The sequence below is a fragment of the Charadrius vociferus genome, unplaced genomic scaffold (genome assembly GCF_000708025.1).
Source record: "Charadrius vociferus isolate BGI_N301 unplaced genomic scaffold, ASM70802v2 scaffold450, whole genome shotgun sequence".
Taxonomy (NCBI): Eukaryota; Metazoa; Chordata; class Aves; order Charadriiformes; family Charadriidae; genus Charadrius; species Charadrius vociferus.
The window spans coordinates 818,179-837,654 of NW_009646931.1; the positions used below are offsets into that span (position 1 = coordinate 818,179).

Below are 19,476 nucleotides of genomic sequence, written 5' to 3' on the forward strand. Positions count from 1 at the left end.
TTAGTACAGATAGCAAGAGCATGTTAACTAGATGAAATGGAACTGCTCAGAATAGAAAGTGAGCAGACTATTGCTTTTTATGTATTATCTCTCCCAAAAAGTTTTGCCCTGTTAATATCCTGCCTTTGAGCATCATATTTTGGCAATAAGTCTTTTTGAGAAAGACTTTTGGTATCTAAATCACAGAAAGTTTTTTTGGTGCTTTTTTTTCAATGCAGTTGACGCCTTTTGACTTCTTGCCCTAGTTTCTGTGACTGATTTCTGAGAACCAGTAGGATTATAACATGCAGTAAAAGAGACAGAGATGTCAGCCATCTGTGGACAAATAATTAAAAAGTTGAAAGAATTAAGTGCCTACTCAGCTAAGAAGAAAACAGATGGTACTAGCTCTACTACTATGTTTCTAAAGGCAATCTGGACAAATAATTTTCAAGACCACAATATGACTTCCAAATTGCTTCAAAATGCAGCATAACAATTTTTCTTCTACATTTTTCTGTGTGCTGCTTTCAGAGGAACTACTGTTGAAAATATTTTTAGGAACTAAAGCTTTGTATTTAAAACTTCATTTCAACAATAAAAACACATTACCTCTCTGTGACTACTTAAAATACGACTATTGCAATATGTGATACTTGATTTATATTAATTTGCAGCTTTTGTTTGCAATACTAAAATAGTGAATTGGTTTTACTGAAACTATACCATTACTTCTCTTTTGAAGCTTGTAAGTTTATGACGGTCTGTTCTTATTGCTTAAATAAAGAAATGGCAGGTTCAGGAGTAATAAAACTTGTATTCCTGTTCTTGATTTGAATTTCCATGTGTAAACCTCAGTTCTCCTATTTGTCAATGTTTATTTTAGCTTCCTACAGAGCTCTTGCCCATAAAATGACAGTCAGTACCTGATTTTAGTTATGCTATGTTAAATTACAAGGCTGGGATTTAGCAAAGTACTCCACATGTGTATAGGTGGTTGGAAAGCAGCTTCTAGACCCAGTTGTCATCTTATCTGACACTAATATTGAATATGAAAACATTTGAAAATTGAATTATTTTTTAGTTACGTGTATATAATTCTTATTTGTTCTTTTTACTGCTCTCAAATGAACACAGGAGTTGTATGACATACTAAATGTTCTCTTTTGTGAGACTATTTCTCAGTGGTGTGGAAGGTCTTGACAACTTCTATTTTTAAGCACTCTGGTATGACTTACAGTATATATGAATTTAACTGTTATTTCCTCTGTGTCAACAACTCTATTGTTAGCACTGCATTTTTATATAGAAAAATGATTGCTCTGGTATGTTTTTAAGACAAACAGGTATGTTGCATAACTTGCAACTATAGATACTGGAGAAATACCAGTAAAAGGTTTGCAATTACTTGACAGTTTTGTGTTAATAGAATACAGGTAGAAGTAGCTTATTTCTTTTGACTCCTCCTTAAGGTCAAACATTTGTCCATACTGTAGTTTTTAGCTTTTACATGGTATAAATATTTCTCACTGCAGTCTGTCTGTTAATATTTCTGTAGTTAATGAGGTATGCAGAGACAGTAGCGTCCTGTGGTTTTCATGGCAAGACCAAACCAGCAATTCTCATTCCAATTCTGTTCCCCCATTCTGAATAGTATCCTGATGTCTAAGTTAACAGCTTGTAGAGAGCACTTCTGCTATTAACCTTTCTCGCTTAAAAATTGCACTACAAAGTTCTCAGTGCTGCCACAAATAATTAAAATTAGCCTGAACTTTTCAAATAAAATGACAGTTATTTTGACTCTTTTGAGCATTTTTGTAGGATCATTTGCAAAGATAAGAAAGTCTTTGTTATTAGCAGCGTATTTCTTTGAGCTTCTGACGGTCTTCATGATGTAATCTTACTGCAGGAAAGTAAATTCCTCTGTGTTATATAAGTTATATCAAATCCATATTTTCAGGGAAAAAGTATGAAGTAGCAGTGCCAGGTCCAGGGAGGCTCTGCATCAAGGCCAGAAACAAAACCATAGAGCTCCCAGTTTCTAGACTTTTGGATGCAGTTGGTGTGTTTAACTAAGGTTTTGTTTACTAGCATGGAAGTCGTTTGGGTTTTTCCTGAGTATAAAGATGATTTATTTCATCTTTATTTCATCAGTATAAAGATGATTATTTTTAAGAAAAAAATGTGCTTTGGTCTTGCTTCAACCAAGGCTGGTCAGTCAACTCTACAATTCTATATTAGACAGAGCTGAAGTAATTATTTCATGTTTGAAGAATAAACACAACTGTATGCACATACATGCTTCCCAAAGCCCTCCTTGAGGACAAAGCCCTGAAATTGCACACATTGGTAGTGCCGTCATACAAGGCACAGGAACAGAAGTGGTCTTGAGTTGCCAGCAAGACAATTGGTTGGCAGACAGATTTTCTTGTCTCCTTACAGATAAGTGCGGTATCTGAGTGGGGTGGACCCATGAATCAGTGATTCACCAGGTTATAAAGAAAAGTATAAAATCAGTCAAAGGCAGCAGGACCCTCAGCTCACAATTCAATATAAAGTGTATTTGTAAAGGACATCTTATGGTAGACTGTCAAGTGTAGGCATTGTTCACTCCCCATTGTTATCTAGTCCTCTCTTGCATTAACTCTTCTGTCATTTGTCATTAAAACTATTTCCTGCAGTATATGCTATTCCTGGGTCTCAATAAAATAACTGTGAAGTAGCAGAGAGTGGTTTTTATGAGATTACTTTTTCATACTGTATGTGAGGAAATTAAACGTTATTCCCATGTGAGAGTGGTTGTCTGTGTCAGAGAGAGTACCAGAATCCTGACTTTGTGGCTTTCACTTCTGAATACTAGTAATGAGATCATCTTTCTCCAGTATTGGATTTCATACCTTGTCTTTAACAAAAGTAGTTTCAAAGCCATATTTGCCCAATAGATGCAATGATAAAAAGTGTCCATATTTACATGTGTGGCTGAAATAAAAATTAGGAAAATGGTGAGTGGAACTTATGTTAAAAACTTGGTCTTGTAGTTTAGCGTGATGATAGGTGGTAATTGCTTTTGGCATGTGATGAAATGGTATTTCCCATCTGTTCTTCTGTGGAAGTTCTTAATGAGATAAGTCTCTGAAATATTTGTGCAGCTATTTCATTTTGTGGCATATTCAACTGACTTACTTGTAGCAGCACTTTGTATTTGCTGCGTGGGAAAAGACTCAGCTGTATAAATTAGCCTTGCTTTCACTATATGTGCTACTAGTGTCCAGGTGTCAGCAACCTGAGGGGTGTGATATGTGCAAGAATAATAACTGATGAATACTTATGCTTTAAAGTGATGTGCATTAGCTGTCTGCATGCTGTTTTACCCCATGGTTACTTCAGTGTCATTTACCTACTTGAAGGGCAGTTACATCAAGTTTGTGTATCTCTCTCCTTTACTGTGGGGCAGGAACATGTATATGGTCAACTGCCATTGAAGAATTGTCATGCGCCTCTTTACCTGTGGTGATTAGTGTGGCTGTACCTAAATCAGCCTGGTAAATTAAAATATTTTATTGGAACTTTTAGTAGACAGTTCTAATTTTCTCCCTGCATAGTCAGAAGTAATGTATAACACTATTTCCCATAAAACAGCTATGCTTTTGAGTTGCAGTAATGATGATTCATCAATAGTGTCAGAATTGTCTGCAATAAAAAAAAATAATAAAATTGTAGAGTTGCTAAGGGTGCAAAAGAACATTTACTATTGTACTTCATGTGTTTAAAGACCCAGCAATCTTGTGAAGGTTTCCAGTGAGGTTAAATGTGCTGTAGGGACAAGAATTTTCTGTGTGCACTTAAGCAAACAATTTGCTTTTGCCTGTTCCTGGGCACTGCTTTTCTCTAGATTCTTCTATAAAGTGCTATACTTCCAGCAGAGGAAGTATTTTACTGTAAAAACCTAGCTGGGTTAGAGGACTCTGAACTTATTAAACACGCAAAAGCTACATTACATTCACTGTCCTTAATTCTTTTTAGTTTCCTCCTTCACCTGTTTGAATCCTTTCTCCCACAGTCCAGCCCTGTATCATCTTCCAGCTTAAAAAGGGAAGTCTATTCCTGTAATCAACTTCTGCTTTGCTTTTCAGTTCTCTTTCTTTTTTATATACTCTGTATAATTACTGACTAGTGTTCTTTTTCTCTTGCTTCCATGTAAGTCTGAATTTGACCCTGCACTAGATTAAAATTGTTCTAGGTGGTGTTTCTGGTGGCCACAGGCCATTCATGTTCATCCTCTGTGATATGATATGAATATTTGACAATTAGACGTATTTTTTTTTTAAAATGTTGTTTTTCTCTTCCCTTCCTTAGCTCTGTCTAATTGTGCTTTTCCTCATCCTCCTGCAGCATCTGACTGTAGGAGTGTCCCTCCAAGTCTCTAAGAATTCCCAGGAGTTACATTGCCTCATCCCCACTCCTGACACTGTACTCCTGTGCTTTGCCTCTCTTCTGCAGGCCTGTCTCATTTTGTCTGAATTTGATACCATCTCATCTCTTCACTGTATCTTCAGATATTTTCAGTGTCACTCTGAGCCCTGTCTCGTTCTCTTCCTGAAGCATCAGCTGTGGCAGGCCTGTCAGAGAAAAGCTACAGGACTCTAGATCCTGCGTGATCTGCGGTGATGGTTTTCAGGATTATATATGTATATGTATGATATAAAAACTGATCTCTGTGTAATGTGAATGGGGTTTTGTGGTGGGTTTTTTTTTTTTCTTACCCAGAAGTATCAGATACTTTGTATGGAAATATGAATTTGTTTTAATGATTTTGTTTAAGAGGTCAAGAGATCCTGTTTTCCCAGAAGTGGTGTTGGAAAAAGTGAAGTGTAGGCATGAGATGTTTGTTTGAAAAGTTTAGCAAGCTGTAGTAAAATGTGCCAAGTCTGTATAGCTCCCAGATGGTCAGTAGCACGTCTGAAGAGTGCAGTTTTACTACTTTAGGGGACCTATGAGTTTTCGTATGCTGTTAAATAAAAATTGGCAAGACCCATCAAGTCTTCTACACTGAAACCATCCCAGATGTATCCAGTTCTCAATATTTTATGCCTTTTTATGGTATTGCAATAAAGAAGAGAAAATAATAATTAAGTTCTGGTTATAATTGTATGATGGTTTGTAGTGAAGTGTACTATTTTACTGTGATCACTGTGGATAGATAAAACTAAGTATACTGCATCTCTCTACTCACATAAACAGTAATGCAATACTCCAAAATATTATAGTCTTTTCTTAAAATGCTTTGTATTACTGGAGTTTAGATGCTTAGTTACAATGTATATGAGGATAAGGGTTTTACTTTTGCTGGAAATAGTTATTTGATATTCTATAAAATCGAGATATGCCCGTTATTAATATTCTGTGATGTCTTTACTGCTACATTAGATACATTTTTATAGTAATCCCAGACATCTAAAAATTAATGGGTTTATTTGCTGTAAGATTATATTTTGGTTAAAATTTATTTTCATTTAGCCAAGAGATCATTATGTTTCATCTTAAATCATGTATCACTGAGGTTAGTGAAGTCTTAGTATCATATAATCCTAAGGAACTCTAGGTGATTTTCTACTCCAGCTCTATTCCTTGCTCAAAGCAAGGTCAACTAGAGCAAGTTGATCAGGATGTTGTCCAGTTGGGTGTTGGATATCTCCAACAATGGAGATATGCTTAAAAACAATTTCCTGTACTTCAGGAAGCACACTTACCTCTGCCTATTGCTTCTTGTCCTGTCACTGGCCACGACTGTGAAGGGTCTGCTTCTTTACTCCCCCCCCTTTCTCCTTCCTAATAGGGTATTTTGTTACACTTTGATAAGATCTCCTTTGAGCCTTCCTTTCTCCAGGCTGCATAGTCCCATCTCTCTCAGCCTCTCCTTATATGACAGATGCTCCAAACCGTTAATCATCTTCATGGCCCATTGCTAGAGTCATTCCAGTATGTCCATGTCTGTGCCATACTGGGCAGCACAGAACTGGACCCAGCACTCCAGATGTGGTCTCACCAGAGCTGAGGTAGTAGATCACTTCTGTATCTGCTGGTGATGCTAAGGCAGACCAGAATGCTGTTGGGCTTCTTTGCTGCAAGGGCACATTGCTGGCTCGTACTCAACTTCTTGTCCCCCAAAACCCCAGATCTTTTATCTGCAAAGCTTCTTTTCAGTCAGTAGACCCCAGCCAACTGGTGCTTGGGATAAGCTGGGGATAACCTCCACTTTGATAAATGTTGGAGGTTTCTGAAGAAAGTTATATAGCATCACCACCAGTGCATGGATCTACTTTTTGGGAGTCTCATTCTTGTTTCTGAGATGTTATTTTTGATACAAGTTATTTTAATTTTTGAAGGGTTTCATATCCCTTTCTCTGAAGGGACATAAGATTCAAAAGCATATCATTGTGAGTCAGCTGTGCCATAGTGTGTGTTCTGAACATTTGTGCTCTCTTTCTCTATCAGGCATATGGGAAGAAATTCTGGTAGACCTCAGTGGAAAAGCATTAAACTAAAATTTGTTACTTTACTTTTGCCAGCCATGACATGGTGATTTTTGCAGCTTAGCTGATGCATACAAGCTTGTTACCTGCTAGTCACTCAGCTGTATGTGAGATTGTTTACTTGCTAATAAAAGAAATAGGAATAGCAAATGGAATGCTTATTAAATTTTTGTTAATTAAACCCAAAGCAGATATCATATTTATGTCAAAGTTTTCCTTTTCAAAACTAGTTCTCCCTCTTTATAATGGTAAAGGTACCATAAAGGTCAGCTCAAAAAAAGATACTGAGAGAGTGTCCTTAGTTTTTCCTGGAACAATGATGGAAACATCTCTTTTCCCGAGTAATTAAAAGACTAGAACAGTCATGTTTTATCAGACTTTTTCTTAAGGAAATATATGCATTGAGAAGATCAATATTTCACAGCTATGTGGCTATCTCCATGCTGTAAACTGGTAGTCAGCAGTCAGTCATTCTGAGCAGGTGTATACCTGCAGACAAATCTTCCTTCTACAGCCCTCTTCTGTTGTGTTCTCAGTCTGGGGGAGTGATTCCAACATTCTGTCATCACTCCTCTTGGATCACACTTTCCGAGGCTCACAGGCAGAGTTGAGTAACTTACTGTTCATACACAGAACATGTGTAGCACAGCATTTCTGTGAATGGTCAGTATCTTTTCCCTTGCCCATCTTTTTTCTGTCAGCAGACTGTTGGCAAATGGGAAGCAAAACCCAACAGGATTTGGGGGAATATTTCGTTATATTTGACACTCTCGTCAGAGGTTGCCTGTTCTTGCTATGAGTTTTATCCCATTCAGATTGGTACTTTGAGCAACGATGTCCCCTCCATAGAAGTAAAAATGAAGATTCCTGAAATGCAACTTTTACCTTGAACCTTTTTATTTGCAGAATGCCAGTGTTCTTCCTTCCTTTCTGGTTACTGATGCTACTGTATTTGCTCTGTTTTCCAAAATCATCAAATCTTTTTTTAAACTTTTTTGATACACTCACAATATTGCACCTTGCTGCATGGCCAGGACACCACCTAACTGAGCTGAGGACATTGCTTCCTCATGTGGGTTTTACTGTGCTATGCCTGTGCTAGGTCTTGAACAAAACTGTAATCTTCTACTCAAAAAAGTTGTTTTGCTGACTAAATGACAGTGTAAGGCTTCTGCTGACTTCTGTAAAAAATGTGGTGAAATTTCCTTTAGTGTGAACACCTGCCCATGGGGAATGAACTGAGATTACGAATGCACAGCTGGTGGCTAAACTTTGAGGAGATGTGAAAATTTATTGAAACATTCTTTGCTTAGCACATTAAACATCGTACTTATCAGTGTCATTGACAAACTAATGATACCTGAATCATATTGAGGGTTTGACTTCAGTTGCGTTGCTTTTCCGATCTATTCTTCTGTTCCCAATTGGTTCAGAACTTTCAAAACTTACTCTCAGAAGAGTAACTGCTTTCATACCTTTCCAGTGAAATTAGTATAAATATAGGAGTTCCTACACAGTTCTATAACAAAGGTGGATTTTGAAACAGATTCGGAGAACTTGTGGCACCTCACAGTCATGTTAATGTTAATATGAGGCTGAAAGACTGCACCCCTGTAACTGTATCTTACTATGCTGTTAAAGTTTTTCAGTATGGTTCAAAACTCTGGTATGCGTTTGTCAAGACAAAGTATTTGTCGTGCAAGACAAACACCTACTTTTTATTGGGTTTGGTCAACTGTATCTGCAATGTATTATGAAGGTACTGTATACCTTCCCAAAGTTGAGTGATTTCAATGTATCTGTTTACTTTCAGGTTCCTTCTTATATTTGTATACAAAAATTACCCAGAGGTCTTTAATATCTTACAGTACAGAAATGCAGGAGAATAACTCCTACGTTTCAGCCTTTTTAGACTGAAAAGAAATTTTAAATTATGACTGTAGCAAGGCATGTTGGGTTCAGATTATATTCCTTTATGCCTGACTAAAGATGATTTTGGCAATGAGGGAAATTTGACTCCAAGATTCCTAATTTTAAGTCATTGCTTTGCCACAGGTTTCCTATGTTGACTTTTGAATTCATTTGAGGCCAGTTGTACTTAGCATCCATTTGGTCAGAAGAACCAATAGCCAGTTCCTGAAAACAGTTCAGCATGTCTTACAGGGAAGTGGTTAGAACAATAATTAACACTAATGAGATGCCATGGCACTTTATTTACGACAATGTCAGGATATAAATAGAAATATCTAGTATCTTTAAATATAGTGAGACTGTAATACTGTTTTAACTACAGGTACCGAGAGGCTATTCACAAGTGGGACGAAGCACTTCAGTTAACACCAGAGGATGCTACGCTTTATGAGATGAAATCACAGGTAAAGCATGACAATTCTTTATCAGTTTAGAAATTAAAAAAACAGCCATTGTGCTTGTGAACAGATACTGTGCAACATTGTGTAGTTGTTGCGTACATAAACAACAGCATAATTTTGGTTCTTCGTTTTTCCCAGCGCAACTGGGTATCTTTTAACTGGGATTAAAATAACGGTGAAAATCACAATAAACAACATCTTTGTTAAGACATGAATTAGGATGTTGCAGTGTGGAAAAAGCAAATGAAATATTTAAAAATTGTATTGGGAGGAGCAAGGAGGGCATTACTATAACAGATTTGCAAATTTGGCATTAAAAATCTGCCTGCTCTTTCTAAAGATTTGGGTTAACACCATCAACTTTAAATAGGGATACTGTATGACAAAGATATGCTCCAGTCTGTTTTCATGTTATTACACAGATTAGTTACTCTTGGAAAAGAGCATTAAACAGAGTATACTTACGATGTCAAATTCATCTGAGCCTTTATTTTAAAGCTGTTTTGTGGAAAAAGGCTTGCAACCATCAATGCCTCACTGAAGCTATGAGATCAGCTTGTAATTTCTGTGTCTTTGTGTGACTTAGATGGCAAAAGGGTCAGGATCCATTATTTTGTTTGGATTGAGGAGCTTTTGTCTCCATCTGTATTCAAAGGTACAAAAATACATGTTTTTTTTCTGTAATAAATAAAAATGCTCTTCTGCAAAAATTACTTTAATTTGGATTGAGGATGAGAACAAGAAATGTATGGCTTCGTTCAACCAGCTGGACAGATGACAGTGGGAAATTTCTTTTTAGGGAGGTAGCTACTCAAAACATGGCTGAAAATGACATTCTTTAAAGCTTGGAGAAAGGAAAAGAGAAAGCAAAATCGTGGTGCTTCAGTGAATGCATTGTGTAACTTTTAGGAATCTTGCTATATTATTTAGTTTTTTAAATTGTTGTTACTGTAATTCTTGTCTTGTATAAAAAAACCACACCACTCCCACCCCCCCAAAAAACCACTACAAAACCCAAAACAAAACAAACCAACAGCACCCCCAAAAAAATCCAACAAAACCCAAGAAGCAAAGCTGGCTATTTTCCAAGGTGTAGTGGATGCTCTTTTTTTTCCCCAGATGCTATCACATCTCCTCCAAGTGAAGAAAGTTTGATTCTGCAAAAGAATTTATTGAATAATCATAAGCTCATTTCAATATAGTAATGCTGAAGAAGGCTTTTGCTTTATATAGCTGCAGAAGGTTTAGATCTTACTTGGCGTTTGCATTTGTTTTGAGAAATACTTTGTGGCTTTAAAGGTTTTTCTTACTGAATTATTTTGGGAGAAGTATATTGTTGGATTGCTTTGTCAACATGTCATATGTATATCAGGGATCCAGACAGATTGTGTTTGGAAGAACTCGGGGAGGGGTGTGTATGAAGGGTTGATTTCTGACGTGCTTTGTTGATTTGAGTCATGTTGGTAAGAAGATGCAGTAATTGTTTTAACTTTAAACTGCTGAATTTTTCTAGTGCATTTCTCTTGTTCTGTATCCTACATGATGCTGAAAAGTGGGCATTTGCTCTCTGCACTTTCTTACCAGGCTAGATTTGTAGGCAATTGTTTCTTCTTAACTTGTAAAACAGGAGGCATATATATTTTTACAAAAAAAAACGCAAACTTCTGGAGTTCTGGGGTAACACAACATCTTAAACACGTAAACCTCCAGTGAATATTTACTTGTATTTGGATGCCTTTACATTGATGCTAGCTTAAATGAAAGATCTGTCTAGCCTAGTATCTTGACAACTTCCAACAGTGGATGGCTGGGAAAAAGTCATACAAATGGTACAGGCATGTAGCAGTACTTCCCCTACGATACTTTTTCCAGCCTCCAGCAAGCTGTGGCCCTGGGACTTCTCTGTGTTTATAAATGCTTGAAAGATTCTTCTTCAACAAATTTGTCTCATTGCTTACTGATCTCAGGTGAATTCTTAGCCTCTGCAGAGCTTTGTGCCGGGGACTTCCAAATCTTCAGTAATGCCCTATTGGAAGAGGCGGAATAATATAATTCTGCTTTAATTAGCAGCTTTTCAGGTGGCTGTAAAAGTTGTTAACTTATGTAGCTGTTCATTTGTACATTTAATTTTTAACTCCACTAATAAAGAAATTCTGTTAAGATGTAAAAATGGTATCAGTACTATATAGAGATTTTTTTTTCTTTTTTTTTTTTTTACTGTAGTACAGAGATCAAACTCTGTTTTGACTAAAACAGACCACCTAGCAGGATTCTTCTAGGCTGGAAAGAAATCATTCATGTGCCGTGGTGCTGGGTCCTTAACACAGGGTGTTTTTGAAGTAGCCTTTATTTTGCCATTAGAATTTCTTTTTTTTTTTTTTTTTTACTTAAAAGAAAGCTGTTTAAAATGACAGTTATGCTCAATGGGACAAATTAGCAAATCGCTCTCTTGTAACAGTTCTTTACTATGGTCTTATGTGAAGGTGGAGGTGTCCCTGCCTATGGCAGGGGGGTTGGAACTTGATGATCTTCACGGTCTCTTCCAACCTAAACGATTCTATGATTCTATGAATGCAGGAATTAAGCTAGCTCTCCAAAAGTACTCTATTTAATTGAAATTTTCCTAAAATTAAATATTTTCACAGTGGAAATAACAAGAGAACAGGGTTAGCTTACTGGGATCCAAGCTATGATGCAGAGATTCAAGCAAACATGCTTACTACAGCACCCTTCCATCAGTGCTCCAGCTGCCATACCCAATACTGAGGGGCAGTTGCCTACTTGGCACCCCAGTCCCTGGGTTTCGGCTAAATGGCAAAGGTGAGTTGGAGCAATAAGGCACACACTTTCCTGAGGAGCTGAGAAACCAGCTGTGTGACTCTTATTTGTCTTGTAAAACATCTTTACCTGTCTAATGAAACCATAGGAGAGTAATGAAAGCTGAAAGAAGAGAGAAACCCAGGCCTTTGCTTCCACCATGCCTTTGCTTCCTTTCTGGAAGAGGGGAGCAGTTGTACTATTTCTCTTTGGTTTGACTTTCTGATAGTGCATAAAGCTTCTGCTATACCGTGAATGAGAACACATTAAAAGTTTATGTACAAAATAGGGTTTTATAAAATTATTTATTGAATCTTTTAAACAAAACGTCTAATCTTTAAATGGGTAACATTTCTTTAGTACACACAAATAATAATTACTGATGGTTTTTGCAGTATGACTTATGCTTACTGGAAGCTGATTAGTATAATGTGTAATTTGATACCTTCCGACTTTTAAAGGCACTAATGTGAGCTGTAAAAATTCATTTTTGCCAAAATAGGAATATGTAATTCATTCCAAAAATATTGTGGTTAATATTTAAATGATACTGTCTTAGACCTGACTGTATTATTCCAGTCCAGCATACCAGAACAAATACTGCAGCTATTATTGTGTAGCTAGATGAGAAAGTTTTGGTAGCTCCAGATCTGGAAGAACTGTACACCAGCTTCAGCAAGGGCTTGACCAGCGTTCGGCCTATGAAAATCTGCCTGTCTGGGTATGTGAGTCACATACTAGAGGAGCTGATTCATATTAAAAATGACTTTGTGCGATATGCAAAGATTCTTTATGGTCTATAGTAATTTTCTTTCAGTGAGGAAAATTCTCCTCATTAAGTAATTTATTTTGAGAAGTAACGTTTGATGGAGTGTCTTGCATGGCTTGAACGTCTGTATGTCATGTTACGTTATATTAAGATAGTCTTACCTAGGGTTATATAGCAGCTTCCTAGTTCATTAGTATTTCCCTTCTCAGCAACAAACTTAACATTATAAATACCCTGTTGTTTAATATGCAGCTCAGATAAATACGCTAATGACACAGTAGGAATCTGTAAATATTTATGGTAAGTTCTTAAAGGTCTGTATTTTAACAGATGTAGGACAAATGTCTTTCAGTATTTTTGAAGGGCAGAAATAGTGTTTAAAGCTCCCAGTTGTCAATGACACTTGCAGGAAGTGTGTTTCCAAGAAAATATACAGGAATTGTGGAATTGCTCAATTGCTTCAAAAATCCATAGAAGTTGATGAGTTTCATTTCCATTGCTCTCAGCTACTCTTTGATCCCTTTCAAACCAGACTGTTATGGTGTATGGAGAGATTAGGGGTGCACTAATGCTGTTCTTTGCATGTAAGATCTTTTAGTGTATATACTTGATATTTCATTACCAGACTAAACTGCTCTCCTGTTGCGAGAGCAATGACTGGTAAGTAAATGTTTATGCAAGCAGTTCATTTCTGTATTTCTGTTTCAGAAAAAAAACTTAACAGCCTAGTGTTGATTCTCGTGTTAGATAAGTAGCATCATAAGTAAATTCAAAGAATTGTATGAAGAGTATGTATATTAATGCGGTCACTAAGACTGCTTGAAATTCATTGTGGGCTAGGTTTCTTAAACATTAACTGGATTATTTTATTGCTGCTGTGAAAAATTATTTGAATTTGGGTCTGAACGTTTATATGCTGGACTACGTGGGACTCTTTCTTGGGTGAAGAGAGATGTCAAAGGACTTACTGCATTATGATATATATAACAAACTGTCTTGGGCATCAGGCACTCTTCTATTCTACACCACTCCTGAGAATTTACCTGGCTCATGTTGCTCATCCAGTGATATTTCCATCTCAGATAACGTTGTCAAACACACGGTGTTTGATATGATATGATAGGATTCCTAAAGTACACAATGTAATTGTTAATAGAAACAAGTAAATACAAATGTAATCAAACAGTCAGGTTTATGTCCATTTAATAAGCTTTTTGGATGTTTGTCATCAGCTGTCTGAGGATCTAGTTTCTGTACAACCCTGCATCCCGAGTTTCTTAATTTGGATTCATTGAACAGGACCAGGATTTCAGATGTATGTCTTTTTTCTTTCTTTTTTTTTTTTAATATGCCAAACCCATCATACTGATATTCAAATTATTCCATTTCCCCTCTTCTAAAGGTTTCCTTAATCTTGAACTCAGTGAAGAAATAATATCAATTTCTAGCTATCCATCTTCCTGCTTAAGAAATTATAAGGCTCCTAAGACATGACCAGAATCACAGTCCCCAGTTTAGGTTATACCAATTCAGCTAATAATTGCTGATTATTTTAAAATGTCTGTTTGGTTGTTTGGCTTTTTAAACTGGGATGTAGTGAGAAGAATTTGCCATCAAAGTGTTTATGTAAACTCCAGAAAGCTACTTACGGGTAGGAAGAATTTTATTCATCTTTGCTTTGAAATCGGTTTCTGGATGGAAGAAGGAATTGGGTCAGTTTCACTGGACTTGGAATGTATCTATATGTAGTGATTCAGCTTCAAGACAGTGAGCTCATCTAAAACCGGGACTTACTCAGATTCATAACACTTCCAAAATACAGTGGGTAGGACAGGATGGGTCATCCTGCTGCCTGGATTTTTAATACTTGGTCAGTCTCCTGATGACAGTTGCTATGTTTAATTGGTTGGGTTTTTTTGCCACTGAGTTCTTCTAATCTCATACTTTTTTTTTAAAAACTAGATGTATTAAACTAAGTCATTGTAGTAACAGGAGTGTTGTTTAGATGCGTGTGATAATGGTAAACCTATGTTGGAATAAATTAAGTTCTGAAAATCCACCTATGGAACATCTTTGTAAGACATTTCCTTCTAGTCATTTTTAATATATATGTGTGCATGAGAGTCCTGAGATGTTTTTTCTGTGGTTTTTTTGTTGTTTTTTTTTTATTTCTAATGGTTTGATTAGTTTTAAGAATGTGTTCTAATAAAGTGTTATCACTATAACTGGAAAAAAAAAAATCAAATGTGCAATGAGGTTAGTTGACTGTGAACCTTGAATGCCATCCTGCTAAAGAATTTTGCAAAAGAAAATTCACTGAAGAAATTAATTTGAGAGTGACAGGAAAGGAATAGAATCTTAGTGTGTCAGCTCTTAGAAGGGTGTTTGTAAGCAAACACACACATGCTCATCTTTACCGTAGGTGATTCTGGCAAAATAGCCCTTTGTTGCCATAGCTTGCATCAAAATAGATTAGAAACCTATTTTGCTAGTAGGATTGTCTCTTTTATGAAGGTTTTCCCCAGTGTAATTTTGATAAGTAAAAGCTTAATATCTTCATACTCTCAAGTGCAAGGTTATATGTTGGTGCCAAAACATTGAGGAAGAGGGATTTAAATGGACTTTTCAGCGATACATAGTTCCTCTGTGAAGCATCATGCTATTTGTCTGTTCACTGAAAAATTTTCTGATGCAACTGAATTAGTTTATCTAAAAAGTAAACATCTGTTTAAAAAGAAATATTACATCTGAGTATGCTACTTTATAATAATAGTTTGTGACCTTATTAGAATAATGCTTGCTTGTTCCTGTATTTACTAGTAATCTGAATGTTTTGCATTCACAGATCTGCTGCAGATAAGAGAAACTGCACAGAAAAATGCAATTGAACTGAAAAGTTTTGGAAAAATACATAGTATCCATACAAACTTTGTTTACAAAGCGTGGTCATTGAGAGCTGTTAAGGAAAAAAGGCAAAATGACTTTAATAATAATAGTAATAAAACTGTGGGTTGTTTTTTAAAAGTTTTTAGGTACTTCGAATTCCAGTGTCCAGCCTATTAAATGGAATAAGAGAAGCCATAGGACTAATCTTTAGAAAAATTTAATCTTACTAAAACAGCAGGAGTATGGATCCAGAGGGTTTATTGGGAGCTATGCTTCCTTTTTTTCTTGGGTACAGGATTATTTTCTGGAGTAAATATTTTTCATTTTTAACTGTGCTCACCCCAGTGCTGTGCAAGTATTTTAGGTTAATTAAATACTCAGGATTATTGCATTTGAATCCTGTACTCCACACTCATATTTATCTATTTAATATGTCATAGAACAGTAAGGTTAAATAAATTCTTTTTGCACTTCAGCAATAGTCGTAATATGTTCTAATATTATTCATCATGCTTGTGGGTCAGTTGGGATGAAAGTGGTTGCCCACACATGAGTCTTACTCTTGTGGTTGACATTCTCATCATACTGTAGGAATGCAGTTGTCATTTGTTTCTTAGACTGGTATCTATCACCATAGCATGTGGGTGTCTGAAATCATGATCTCAGAGTGATGCAGGTCTTCAGGTAGTGTGCCAATCTCATGGTGGTCTTGGAAAAATACAGCAAGGTTTGAGCCATGTTAGGTATCGTTAAGTGATTTATAGGCTTAGTTATGGAGACTGAATGCAAGGAATAGAATACTATGGTGACAGGGTGACACTAAGCTGTACTGCTGATTAAAAGAGCACTTTTTTTTTCCTCTTTTTCTCTTTTTTTCTTTTTTTCAGTGTAAGTGACTTCATGTCTAAGTTAGGCTTTGCTATTGCAGAATGATTACTCTCCAAATATGACAGTAATTGTTAAGGGCTCCTTCCATGCTGAATTACAGGGATTGTATTTCTATAGTTATATCATGCACACTGCAACTGTATTTGGTAGATTCCAGTCTTCTGTTAAAAAATATAACCTGGGAGTTTTTCAACAATACTTGCTTATGTATTGTGTTTAATTCTCAATGTGCTTGTCCTTCAGTGTATTCTGTTAGGCTTTTACAGAGTATGGGGTTTGTAAAGAGGAAGGGAGAGGGAGGGACACCTTCAGAAGCAATTAATCTACTTCTAATAGAGTTGCTTAAATAGTTCAGATGAATCATCCTCTGTCATGCCTGTTTCTCTCCGCGGGCCATGGAGAGAGTCTGGGTGACTATCTGTGATCAGACAACTAACTCTTAAACTAGAAAAAGCTAGGTGAGATGAACCTTTCCTTAGTTACTGAAATAACAGTGGTTGCCTGGGTAATCCCAGAAAACTTAAATCTGTTTTCAATTTTGCTTATTCTTATTCCTCTTATTTTCCTTTTCCTGTCATAGGTCCTGATGTCTTTACATGAAATGTTCCCAGCAGTGCATGCAGCAGAAATGGCTGTCCAGAGAAACCCACGTTCCTGGGATGCCTGGCAGACTTTAGGACGTGCCCAGCTTGGATTAGGAGAGATAGCACTGGTAGGAAAATGCGTAACATTAATATGCTAAACTTGTAAACTGCATCCTCTGAGTTGTGTGTGAGAGAGTGAAAGTACAGAAATACCAAGGTAGCTGAATGTGTCTTTATGTAACCTGAAAGTAAGCAAGGAAAAAAGTTGTTGTTACTTATCTTGAGTACTCCCTTCACTTTGTTGTTTTTCACAAGTGCTTCCCGTGTGGTTTTGTTGCTGGGCTTGTGGAAGACCTGCCTAGCTCAAAGCCTTTTGTGTTATATACTATATTTATGTGGTGGCTTTATGCAATGGAATAATTATGTTTACATAATTGCACATACTACATTCTGGGTATGGTACTGCGACAGCGCAGCTCACCATAGTTTAAAGATAAAGGTACTGTGAAGTTCCAGTCGATATTCAGGCTCAATTTTATACATGCCTGCTAATAAGATTCTATTATCTTGTTTTCAATGTCTCCTGCTGTCCTGCTTCAGGTGCAGCAGATCATGTGTGCTCATTCATGCTTCCTTCTAGCTCCTCGACCCCAAATGGAGCCTGAAGTTGCTTCTTTTCTTAGTAAGACAGTAAAAAGGCTGGGAAGCTCTGCAGCAGCTGGAGTTCATCTTTTCTCTAGCTGCAGCTGCATGCCATGGTGCTGCAAAGGGAGACTCTTACCCCATGTCAGATCACCCTCAGCCTATAGGCTATACACCTGTAAATAATGTAACTTTAATAGTTTTCTGCTAGTGAGTGAACTTTTTAATTCAGACAAGTTCACAAAAATCCATTAGAAAAATAATACATTGTGAGCTGTCAGATAAAAAAAATACTGGGTTTATTTTATTTCTCATAGAAGTAGCTGTATGCTGGTTCGATACAAATAATTTTGTTGTTAATTTAGAGTGTTTTTGCAAAGCTACAATGTTTGGAGCGAAAGTTTTTGAGAATAAAAAAATAATAATTATTTTTTTGACGGAGGCTAGCAGATCGTGCAAAATCAGTTTCTTTTTAAAATGTTGTAAGGAGCAGTATTTAAAGAAAAACAACAAAAAAAACCCAACCCAAACAATGATAACATAAGACAAAAGCTGTGTGTTGCAGATGTGTAGCGTGCAACCTTATGTTGGTGCAGTATCATAATATGAAATATTTAATATAAATCCATGCATATCTGCATCACATCACGTAATGGGTGACATTCCGTAGCTTCTGTGGTGTAGAAAGTAAGAGTAGATGGTCTCTCCTGTCTGGATCTACAGTCTACAAATCTTTTTTTTTTTTTTTTCTCCTTTTAAATGTCTGAAATTGTTGCTTTAAATTATGTCTGAAATTTTTAAATGCATTAGTCTCAGGAAATTCAGTTTTATTTTCTGCGAGAATCCTAGGTAACTGATGCTGCTTATTCTATAAAAAATGCTACAGTTTCTCTCATGTGGTTTGTAGGTATTGCTCAGCCTGGGATTAGATAATGATCCAACTAAGAGCCTATGGGTCAGGATTAAAGGGAAATTAGGAGCAGGGGACATTGCAGTGGGAGTCTGCTACAGGCCACCTGACCAAGAAGACCAAGTGAATGAAGCCCTCTATAGACAGATAGGGGCGGCATCACGTTCACAGACCCTGGTCCTCATGGGCGACTTCAACCACCCCAACATCTGTTGGAAGGGTAACACAGCAGGGCACAGGCAATCCAAGAGGTTCTTGGATTGCATTGAGGACAACTTCCTTCTCCAAGTGGTTGAGGAGCCAACGAGGAAAGGAGCTATGCTGGACCTTGTTCTTACCAGCAAGGAGGGGCTGGTAGTGTCAAACTCAAGGGTAGCCTGGGCTGTAGTGACCATGAAATCGTCGAGTTTGAGATCCTCGAGGCAGCAAGGAAAGCACGCAGCAGGCTGACCACCCTGGACTTTGGGAGAGCAGACTTTGGCCTCTGGAAGAAGCTGCTTGGTATGGTGCCATGGGATGAAGCGCTGGAGGGAAGAGGGGACCAAAAAAGTTGGTCAATATTGAAGGACCGCCTCCTCCAAGCTCAGGAGCGATGCATCGCTATAAAGAGGAAGGGAGGCAGAAAAGCCAGGAGGCCTGCATGGATGAACAAGGAGCTCCTGGACATGACCAAAAGAAAAAAGGAGGCCTATAGGGAGCGGAACCAGGGGCAGGTACCCTGGGAGGAATACAGAGGAATCGTTCGAGCAGCCAGAGATCGGGTTAGACAAGCTAAAGCCCAGACAGAACTCAATCTGGCCAGGGACATTAAGACAAACAAAAAATCCTTCTTTAAGTATGTCAGCGAGAAAAGAAAGACTAGGGAAGCTGTGGGCCCTCTCCAGAAGGAAACACAAGAACTGGTTACCCGTGACAGAGACAGAGCTGAGGTACTCAATGACTTTTTTGCCTCAATCTTCACCGGCAAGGACTGCAGCAGCACTGGCCATGATGCAGAATGCAAAGGCGAGGATTGGGAAAATGGAGAATTGCCCACTGTAGGTGAACATCAAGTGCAAGACCACCTGAGGAACCTGAAGGTGCACAAGTCCATGGG

The 19,476-nt window shown here is 37.3% G+C and overlaps 1 protein-coding gene across 1 annotated transcript in view; it reads left to right on the forward strand.

Annotated features, from left to right (window-relative positions):
* TTC33 (tetratricopeptide repeat domain 33) overlaps positions 1 to 19,476 on the forward strand; it is a 46,268-nt gene that overhangs the window by 14,202 nt on the left and 12,590 nt on the right. Inside the window, exons 2-3 of the mRNA XM_009894667.1 lie at positions 8,806 to 8,887; positions 16,825 to 16,956. Coding sequence (XP_009892969.1) covers positions 8,806 to 8,887; positions 16,825 to 16,956 — 214 coding nt within the window. The remainder of the gene's footprint in view (positions 1 to 8,805; positions 8,888 to 16,824; positions 16,957 to 19,476) is intronic.